At 42.3% G+C, this 11,538-nt stretch overlaps 1 protein-coding gene across 1 annotated transcript in view; it reads right to left on the minus strand.

Annotated features, from left to right (window-relative positions):
- Positions 1-207: 207 nt before the first annotated feature.
- LOC109964712 (zinc finger protein 646-like) overlaps positions 208-11,538 on the minus strand; it is a 17,840-nt gene continuing 6,509 nt past the window's right edge. The window contains exons 4-8 of the mRNA XM_020608221.1: positions 5,867-5,956; positions 3,203-3,259; positions 3,066-3,116; positions 2,788-2,967; positions 208-375 (exon numbers count right to left, since the gene is read on the minus strand). Coding sequence (XP_020463877.1) covers positions 208-375; positions 2,788-2,967; positions 3,066-3,116; positions 3,203-3,259; positions 5,867-5,956 — 546 coding nt within the window. The remainder of the gene's footprint in view (positions 376-2,787; positions 2,968-3,065; positions 3,117-3,202; positions 3,260-5,866; positions 5,957-11,538) is intronic.

Genomic DNA, 11,538 nt, shown 5'->3' on the forward strand with positions numbered 1-11,538 from the left:
AAACCTAACTACTCTGTAATCAATCTCAACTAGTTCTCAATGGTGCCCTTCCCCGGTCCCAAACACAATGTTCCAAAAGGATGGGTGAGGCGGCGGAGGAGCGTCCAAATCCTCCATCCTTGACGCTGGATCCCAGAGGGGTTGGGAGGAGGAGAAGCGTGTGTGGTGGACGCAACGTGGAGGGGGGTGGGGCTGTTCTTGGGCATCTCATTGATTGTAGAGGGAGCGCTGCTCCCAGGGCATGGCATGGATGGTGCGTGGCACAGGGGAAGGCTTGAGTGTGGGTGCGCCGTTCGGATGAAGGGGGTGGCCAATAGGGTTGATGGTGGTGAGGGGCTGCTGGGGGGCCAGAGAGAAAGTGTCCTGGTGCTTTGGCTGTAGGGGGAGGTGGGGAGGGAAAAGAAAGAAATAGAATAGAGAGAGTAAAAAGGTTAAAAAGGACAAAAAGTAATTAGAGAAAAGAAGGAATGAGAGGAAAGAATGAGTGAAAGAAAAAACTGCATGAGTGGTGAGTTTTCAGATCAAACACCAACCGACGTCCTGGTAAAAGTCAGATGTATGAGGAAAATGTGACTTCAGAGAAAGTGCAACACAGCTACCTGAAGAGCTGAGTGGGCAGCCGTGAACACAGAAAACCAGGGGTAGCAATGCAAAAAAGCAACAGTGGTATGTATGTGGTGTTAGCTGCTGCAAACAAATCTGTAGTCCTGCACAAATCTGAGCAACACAGTTGTATTTTCCTAGAATTATTGGACAATTCTGACAGTACTACTCTATGAATAATGTGCAATAATATCCCATTACAGTGCCGTACATGCCTTTTAAAACCTGCCACCATGAATACTGTGGATTTATTTTAAGCAGAAAACAAGAGCAGGCCACCATGTGTGGGGCAGCATCCACAGCATGATAAAGAAACAGTTTCATATATTTGTTCTACGTTGCAACTTATTTTTTATTTTCTCTGGCCTTCTGGAGAACTACTGACATTTACAACATAAATAAAATCCAGAGAAGCTGTGTTGCAGGCAAATCTTTTCTTCATGGAGTCATACAGTATAGCCAGATGTGACTGGATTATTATTTTTTTTATATATATTGAAAGTTTTGAATGCATCTCTATCAGGCTGGGTTCAACAAATTCTTAATATAAAATGAATCCAATCTAAATCAAAAACTAGCAGTTGATAAGGACGTCAGTTCCACTTACTTTTGAGATTATGAACATCCACTCAGGTTTTTAAGCTACTTTTTAGGCCTGACCAATACTAATTCGCTGTGTGATGAAACAACATGAATTACAACAAGATGTGCAACACAAGCTGAATGAATAGTTAGTGTGAAAGTGTGAGAGCCAGGACAAAGTTACCAGCAGAGGCCTTGGTAGCGCCAGAGAGGGTCTGCAGTTTACCTCAGCTTTAGTCACAGTTTGATTTTCTGGGCACTATGAGGAGTGTTGGTGAAAAACTTCAACCTTTATCCTCAGACTTCCCTTGTGATGTGATGACTGCTATGTAGCAGTAATTAAAGGATGAATTAAAGCTAGTGTAAATCCAATCTTTATTTTATCCCAATGTTCCTCTGCTCTACTTTCTGTCCAGTCTGCTTATATGGAAGTCCAGCTCTCCTACCGAGCAGTATTTCATTGCAGGTGAAAAGCTACAACTAGTTATTATTAGCAACAATCAGGGTACTTAACATTAAGGTAGCAGCTTCTCACATTTAGACAGTATTCTACCTATTCTACCCGCATCTCGCTATCTGGGAGCTGCCAGTGGTTTGCAGAGCCATGGACTGGAAATCCACAGCATCTGTCAGCTGAGTTTAATTCAGTTACCCTACCATTCTTGTAAATGGGCTGTTCATATTTTAATGGCAATTGTCTAATTTTATAAAATTACAGTGCTCATTTTTTCCTGATTATGCTCAATGGCAGTTTTTAGTGGCCTTCTCTGTCACTGTGGAAAAAAGTGGTCTGCTTCATGTGGTGTTGACATGAAAAATGGCTGCACATAAACTTGGTCTGCATTAAAAAATGAAAATTAAATTGAATGAAAAGTACTATAAATTATATGCTATTAAATGTGTTATCATTTACAAATGAAAATTAAATTGACAGTTAATAATAAATTATGATGGAATATTTGTGACACTGTCCATCAAAATGATGGATGTTGAGAAAGTTTAGCGTGACCTCTGCTTGACTACTTTCTAGAAACAGTGTAAGTGGCTGGAAAATGATGCCCAGTGTCAACTAATGCTGGACTGTCGGTGTATAGACAGTCTCATCACTATGTTGGTGGTACTGCTCTCTTTTAAAACACAAGAACAGTACAAGGCAGTGTCTATTTGCGTTTGCATTGTCATTTCAATGCCGGCTGAGTCAATGACCAGTGACCAAAGCAGTGACCAATTATGTTTTTTTGGGAGTTGGGGTGGCACTATCCTAACAGTTTGCTCTGGATCAAAGCCTTAAGACCTATGGTAGAAACATATTTCCATCAGTGCGCCAAGAACATTTTATATGAAAACAAAAGTATTTAAGAACAAACTCAGACTGTGTTGACCAGGCGTCGCCTCGGTAAAGCAGCTACGGTTTCTTTATCTCACTATCAAACTGATATCTGTGGCTCTCTCCTCTCCGCAGCCAGAGGAGGAAAGATTTGGCTGCGAGACACAAAGCATTCAAACATTAGACCCTCTCCCTTGATGTTAGTAGGCACACAGGGAGAAGGCAGCTAGCCAGCAGACAGGAGACAAAGGGTGTGTGGCGGTTCTCTCTCCTACCATGGGGTTGGCGCTCAGCCTAGTGTATCCCGAGCTCATCTCCTTTACCTCAGGCACCAGGGGCTGGAGCAGAGAGTACGAGGAGGATGGGGTGGCGCTGGAGGAAGAGACGTGTTTGTTGGAGGATGAGCTCCTCATGCTCTGCTGGCTGCTCTGGGAAGACACAGAGCTTGGACGGACCTGCTGGGACATACAGAACATCAACACAAAGCTCTCATAGCAACTACACAACTATAAAGCAGTAACGATCTCCAGGGAGCCGAGTGCTTATTGCCTACCTGGTGGGGGTCAGGCACAGACTGGCTGGCCACGCTGCCGCCCTGCCCTCCCTGAGACATCGGTGACACGCAGTGAGAGGGCAGAGGTTCCTGCTGGCCATGTCCTCCATGCTGCGGTTGCATCATGGAGTTAGCACTGTTCTGCTGCTGCTGCTGCTGTTGCTGGACTTGAAATTGGAACGACGACCGCCAGACTGGATGGGAGGAGGGGTGGACCAAGAAAGACAGGAGGAAGAAGGTTTTACACTAAACCGTGTCTCTATACACACACTGCTCCCACATTCATGCCAGTAATGCATATAGAGTCTGTGACGAGAGCGGAGGCGAGGTGACAGATGAGTGTGATAAACTGTTTGTCTCCACACTGAACCAGATCCTTCTTATTCAGTGGCACAGTTTATGCATTTTCAGCTCTTTCACTAACCTAACTGCCTTTCATCCTATTAATATGAGGGGATGGAGTGATCAAGTTGTACACACATGCACACATAAACATACACACAAATATTTATATCTATCAAATCTAGAAATCATCATTATACAGAATAGCTTCCAACATCAACAGGAACCTAGTTCTAACCTGGGGACCCTCAGCTACCGAAGAGGCTTGTCCACCTGTCCTCTAGTCACCTGGATGACGGTGTTAAACCTAAGCTTCTCACTGACCTTTTCCCTGAACATTTAGAGCTACAGCAGAGCTGTTGCTTTAACTTTAAAAGCTCTAAAAGCACAGTCACTTCAAAGTGTTCAGACCCCTTCTCTTTTTGCACACACTGGGCTTCATTCACAAACAGCACGTGTGCACAAACCTGTGCTTAAATGGTGTGTACAAATAATTCACACACCAATCAGGGATTTACCGATATGTTCTTGTCTGAATATGTTAATACTCTGTGAACTAATACAGGACTGCCTCAGACCATTTGTACGAACAAATCATGGAGGCATGACTGTTTTAAATGTAAACACATTTTAATATATTAAAACCACACTCATTAATGAAACACACTGACTGGCCACTTTATCAGGTACACCTGTATAGTTGTATGCCTTTCAATGCACTTCTGTATTTTTGTCCTCCCCTGCTACATACATAAGGTCAGAATAATAGGAAAACCTCTAAATATAATGTCCAGTACACCACCACCTCACCATGACCTCATTAATAAACATATCATTTAATTTATACATTTGACAATTTCACCAAAAACTGAAACATTTTGAGTTTCATAAACACAGATGTTAAAGCAGACATGCTGCATTGAATTGCATAAAACTGTACCTAATAAAGTGGCCAGTCAGTGTATATGATTAATTTAATTAATTAATTTGTCAATTTACTAATGCACTGGCCAAACGTAGCCTATTAAATAACCAGGAAAGTGACACCCTTTCACTCTCATCACCTACATTCAACCCAGTCCCAGTGTCACACTTCTGGCTTACGAGCGTAAATATATTAAAATATATATGTCCATACTAAAATGTAACAGTGTTGGTTCTCTATGTTTTTATCAACTTGGCCCATAATGATGAACTACTCCCATCAGTTTCTTGTGCCATGAAACTGCACAATGTAACCAGTGTTAACTGGCAGCGACCTGGTTAATTTGTAGAGTATACATGTATAAATGATTCCAATTAAGGGGACATACTGGGCATTACTGGAAGATATTGTATCCCGTGCCTGCAGAAGAGAGTGCACGTTCAGAGGTCGACATAACATGTTTGAAGAGAGTGACAAATCAGCTGTTCCTGACAAGTTTTGCAGCTATGCAATTCCTAAGTCTTCGTCATCAATTTCCTTATATAGACAACTGGGGGTGTGGCATTATGCATCACGGACACTCACCTGTTATTTTAGAAGGATTCTGATTTACTTGCATGCTCACAGTGGAGAGAACAAAACTGGCTGGTGTGCACGTCTCATGAATCTGACAGTAATTTTTGTGGGCACTTATTTTGTGCACAAGGTAAGAACACCTCTACACACATATACAGTTCATACAGGAGATACAGTTTAATGGGTCCTCGTTCACCAAGTGTGCAAAAAAAGGGGGGGTCTGAATACTTTGAAGCCACTGTGGGCCTTGTAGGAAAATTTTGTTTTACAACTTAGGTCTCATCTTCATAGCTCAAACTATCATTCACACTGGGTGTGTTTACACTTTACAGACTAAACTCCCTGTCAAGACAACGAGATATGTAAATGAGACCGGTACAAAACAGAATATGTACAACACTGACTTGCACATAAATTAAGCATGGCACATTAAAGCTGAAGTAGACAAACCTTTGCTAACACAGTAGACCATCAAAGACATTGGTATGTAATATTTGAAAAACTGCATACTCTGTCCAAAAGCACAGTAAACTTTACCACCATATATACACAAAAGTAATAGACTACACTACGTGTAGAGTTAGCACCTTGATATCAGACGGCGTCTCAAAATTAGTAATGGATGTTGATCTTTGCCTAGTTAGTATTCCAACCTTAGCAATAGCAGTCTACAATAAGACCCAAGTTGTAGATTTACAGTAAGTTATAATAGTTAGACCCACTCTCTGACTGCCACCAGAGCAGCACCGCTCAAACAGATACTAATGATTTTACTGTGAAACTTTTGCACTAGAGTCAGATCAGCACACTCAGCAGTTAACCAGGTCATGAGGTTTTTGATTCTGACCATCACATCTAAAATGTCTGTACAAATTGGCCCTTACTCTCAGCTAAACAACTGTGTGCTGACTCTACGTCACACACAGACACACTTACACTCACTCACGCTCACACCAACCTGGTTTTTGGCCGCGGCGCTGCAGCGGTGCTGGGCCAGGTCCAGCATGGTTCGGTAGCTCTTAAAGCAGGACGGGCAGTTGAACCGGTTCTTATGAACCAACCCCACGCACACACAGACACACAGACACACACATATACATTTGGATTACTATACTTGTGAGGACAATCGCTCATATCTGAGCCCTGACCCTTTCCCTAAGCTTAGTCTAGTCCTGGTCTAACCCTGTCACCACAGGATAGCTGGCAATAAGTTCTGCAAGCAGGAGGCTTGTACAGACTGTAGTTGTAGAGAGAACACAGGGTCAAGAAAAAAAAAAATCTGTTGCATGCACACACTTCAAAGCAAATACAAAGTATGTCTTGCCATACAAGCATATCAACTGGTGTTGCCAAAAATTATTTTTCAATATACAGATTCTGAAAATTTGAAAAAGCTTTAATATAAATTTCCCGTAGTATTGATAGAACGATGCCATCTATGCTTTCGCACCATCGCTTCTCTCCGACCGAGTTTACATGCACGCACACGCACACACTGCTGCAGTGCCCACAGCCCCTCCTCCCCTCGCTCACTCTCTCTGCCGTTTGTCTTGTCACTCGTCTTGCTCCTGTTGAATCTAAACTTAATGACAAGCCGTGGTATACTGAAGGTTTTGCTATTGTGTTTGCTCATTACAGATGACAACTATAGAGCCTCCGCAACAGGCTCTGGTTGGCGCAGAAAACGGCACTGCTCTGTAGTGTTAGCACTGCTAACGATAGGTGCTAGCACAACCAATTCAGTAACGCACCGAACGACCAACATGTCCACACCTACAAAGAGGTCAGCGGCACCTCCCATTTCACCATCAGTGCAAAGCACTAAACAGGATGGCCCAGTAAACTGTCAAGTGTGTTGTCCTGTTGGTGGCCCAGCTGTAATTCTCAAAGCCAATTGCACCCCCCCAGTAGCTAAGTACAGAAAATAATAAAGTTGATGTACACAGTACTTTTCAAACCTGTTAAAGTGCTGCACAATTAAAACAAAGACCAGTAATAATGTAATGTAGAATGTTATAAGAGCATACATACACTGCACAGGACTTCAAATACACAAACGCATATATCCAAACACATACGCTCATGCACGCACACACACGAGCACTTGTGTTCTCCACCAGTTTTACACATAAGGCTCCGTTCATTCCTGATTACTTGATACGAATGTTTCACAACTATACATGTCCAGAGATGATGACATGTCCCGATGAAGCCATCAGCATGAGCTTAAGGATTAACATCGTTTCAGAAAGCCTGCATTAGTGGACATTTAGGAGGCAAGGAGGCCTAACCAAAGGTGCTACAGCGCATTGGAGGAAGTGTAGGTTCAGGTCATTCTGGAGATTATATTCGACCTAAAAGTCACTCCCTTTGTCTGCTACTTCAATTCTAAACATCTTTCTTTTCATCTGTCCCATTCACATGCACCAATTTTATGGCATGTCATTAAAAAAAAATCATCAGAATAGACTTTTAAGACTAAATGGAGAAACAGTTTATTAAATTTGATGCAATATTTGTCTGTTATTTAACCAGAACATTGGTGAAAGGAGTATTCTCACACATAGTGGAAAAAAAAAATCAGTTTCTGTTTGAGTACAAAGGAGTAAATGTCTTTTAAAAAAAAACCAAAATGCTCAATTGCCTTTTATAAATACATTTAATTATGACTTAATACATAACTCGGAAGTGAATTCATTAAAAAGATAACTTAATACCAAAGGCCCTCTATTGTAGTCTAGTCCACATTCTTATATCAGACACATACTTCTACCTGATGTTAGCAGGACATGAGCCTAGTTTCTACTCCCTCTTTACCCTTCTGCAATTGGTCTTTGGCTGGTTCACCCTACATGGTTACATTAACCTAAACATTAAAGATTCAAATGCTGCAGCTGTCACTCCAGAAATCGCAGCATAACCATTCTGCCTCCTACAGGCTCGCACACTAAGCCACCCACCCCCAATAATAAAGTAACATTATGTTAGTACTGGAGACATGAGCCCTCGTTACACTGCCTGATCAAGGACATGCAATATAACTTCACCTACGCCAACCAGTCAAACTCACAACAATGGGACAGACATGAGGTCAGGCACTGACCTTGACTTTTGACTAGGGGTGTGACGATACATTTAGTTCACAAGACGAGACGATACATGATATTGGGTTCACAAGGACAAGACAAAATGATATTTTAACATAATATTTAAGAAATCTCCAATAATAAAATATGACTGGAAAATAGTTGTTTATTTAACTGAAAGTCACAAAATGCCAAACAATGCAGGTGCATTTTGAAATGTTAACTAATCATCTTGTACTGAATGTCACTTTAGTTCTACTTTCTGAGTAGGAATTATCATATGCAGTAAAAGACAACGGTATACAAGCACTGTAAAAGCAGCAGCACTGGTTGAAACCAATAAGTATTCGAAATGCACCAACTGGATCACTAATCGCACTGATCATCTTTCCCATGTGTTCTTCAATACTGCCCTGGCTGGACTGAGTGGGCAAACATTTAACAGTTTAACTTTATCCACTTGGTACAGACGGCGTGCTGACCTTGGCAGCTGCTGTACTCTAACGTTAGCTTAGATATCCTTGATAATGAAATATAAGAGCTGGATATTTGCGAATGACAGTATTGTGTTAAAAAAAAAAAAAAAACACGGAGAGGAGGAGCTGTTCAGAGATGATCTGTTGTGATGGCTGTCGTATTTGAGAGAGAAAGAGCGGGGCATGCAGGGACTGAGCGAACACATGTACTATGCACAGCACTCCATGACAAATAATTCAATGTATGGGAAACAGTGATGTGTGACCTAAATGAATGGCTTTTAACAACCTGAACATAAAAAAGTGACAGGGCATCTTCTATGTTAATTCCACTCTCACACTCTGTCATGCCAGCTGCTGCTCTTGCTCTGTTAAGTACTTGTATCATGAGACAGCTTTCATCTCGAAGAGAAATATCATCACGTTTTAATATCATAAGATCTCATGGCACGAGATCTCATCACACCCCTGCCTTTGACTATCAAAACCTCATCAGTTCATCCTTGAATCCAAATGGACATTTGTGCCAAACTTGAAGAAATGTCCTCAATCTCTTCCTGAGATATCGCATTCACGAGAACAGGCCCAATGTGCATACGGGCAAACAACCCCAAAAAATAATGCCTCCAACCACAGCCATCACTGGTGTGAAGGCATAGATAGGTATGAACCCAGGACAGCAGCAGGGCACTTTTGAACTCTCCATTATGCCGGCAGTGGAGTTGGTAAAGCTGCTGTGCCTGTGCCAGCTCAACATCTGTGTAAAAGGGGGAAAACGGCCTGGGAGTGAAGGAGAGCCATCGTCGGATCACATTATTTTTATGACCCACCACTGCAGTTTTTCTCCTTCTGTAAATGTCTTATACTGTTCATATGAATCTGAATCCATGCCCATTATCAATACCGCATTGTACACAATGCACAACTTTGTCCTAATCATGTTGTGTTTGAGCAACACCTCTGATGTTTTAAATAGCAGCGACTGCAACTGATGATACCTTGTACATCTACTGTGCTAAACCGGTCATATCTGCTGTCATTTAACACCACAAATAATGGCTGCTTTGGGAAAACTTTTTTGTCCACGGCTCAAATATTAAGGCCTCCTTATGCTGCTGCTGTTACATTTTCACACTTCTTCACGTCCACCAACACGGCTGCATTATCTCCTGAACTGAAGCATTGTGGATGGAGGAGGGAAACCGATAATACTTAATGCAACTTCCCATGCCTGTGCTGTAGTGATGGGTCCGGCAACACCGATGCGTCGCCACATGCGTCGAGCTCATAGAGCAAAACCCCGTGTCGGTGCGTGTATCGCTTTAAGAAAGTCACGTGACCGATACAGGAACTGTTTCGAACTGACACTGCTGCGCCAAACTGTGTTTATAAGGAAGCACATATGTCAACGGGATGCATCTGCCAAAACGAATCTCTGAGCTATTGCGGTTCATCGTCACATTCATCAAGAATTATGGAGCAGCCTCAAGCCAAAAGAAAGGTTTCCGCCGTGTGGGACCATTTTGATCTCATATCGGAAAATAAGGTATAAGGTATTGCCAGGTCCCAGGATCCCATGAGATACTGGGACAACCAAAAGGCAATCTATCCAAACCTCTTCCGACTTGCCTTACAATTTCTCTGCACTCCAGCCTCATCTGTGCCGTGTGAGTGGGTGTTTTCTACAGCTGGAGAAGTTGTATCAAAAAAAACACGTTCATTTAGATTTTCACGTTATGATACATGTTCACATTATTTATTGACTGTATCTAAAAATATCAAGGAACTTTTAAATTTAAATGAAGATATGAAATAATACAATTTAATACAATGACTTAAATTATATTATTGTATATACTAGGTCATCAAATCAGTGTCAGTTGAGTCTGTCAACTAGGTTGCCTGTAGGGATTTTTAAGGTCCAGCAGGTGTCACTATTGAGTGACACAGTAGCAATACAGTTTGGCAATGTGTCGAAACGCTTCATGACGCCTCATCTACCCATCACTACTGTGCTGTTTTGATCCCGAGTCATCTTAGCAAACCAGGCCACCCAACACTGAACTGGATGATGGCACACACCCAGAATCTCTCTTACTCCTTTCCTGTGCAAGCCCAACTGCAGGTCACCCTTCCCTCCACATATGGCAGTTGGTAACCCCAAAATCACCATCTGACCAATGTGGTCTCACCACACTACCTCCACAATTTGCAGTGTTTGCAAAACAATCACATTAAATGCTGCCTCCACTAGCCAGATCAGAACAAGAACTGACTGACCTGAGGCCTGCTAAAGCTCTGACACACCACTGAGTTTCATACCAGCTGGTGACCTGCATGATGGACCCCTGCTTAGACCTACAGACCGCACAGTTGTCCTAACATCCTTTACCTCATGCAGCTACACATACTATCCATCCATTATAACATCTCATGGGACACTCCATAGTTTCCTTACCAGAAACAATTAAACCCACCTCTTCAGGTAGTAGAATCCCTGAACTGTCATACATAACAGTATGTCATAGTCACGTAGCTTTATAGTGTATTGTCATTATCATGTATTCCTTCATTGGAATAGACAACACACTCTCCTATTTCAGGTTGGTTCAGTCCTAAGCACTACCCCACTGGGGAGCTCCCTGAACAGTTACACACCTTCATGTGCCCGTTGGAACTTGGAAGTCACATAACATGAAGCCGGCCAACTGTTAGCGATTAGCCAACAAGCTCACAAAAGTTAACCCATGACAACGATACATTACCACAAAGTATTTTCTTTATTTGTTGGAAATGTTATTTGTACAAGGAGCCACTAGCCCTCTGCAGAGGCTTCCATTGTCAGACTGTAGCTCCCCATGCTGCTGGTGATGGCTATTGAGCACTACTGTTTACATGGCTAACAGTTTTTAAAAAATGGCCACTACAACTGCTGCAGTCAATGTAGGCGTACAGTGAGGAACAGAAGTATTTGAACACCCTGCGATTTTTCAAGTTCTCCCACTTAGAAATCATGGAGGGGTCTGAAATTCACATTGTAGGTGCATTCCCACTCTGAGAGACAGAAT

This window comes from Monopterus albus, unplaced genomic scaffold (genome assembly GCF_001952655.1).
Source record: "Monopterus albus unplaced genomic scaffold, M_albus_1.0 scaffold92.1, whole genome shotgun sequence".
Lineage (NCBI taxonomy): Eukaryota > Metazoa > Chordata > Actinopteri > Synbranchiformes > Synbranchidae > Monopterus > Monopterus albus.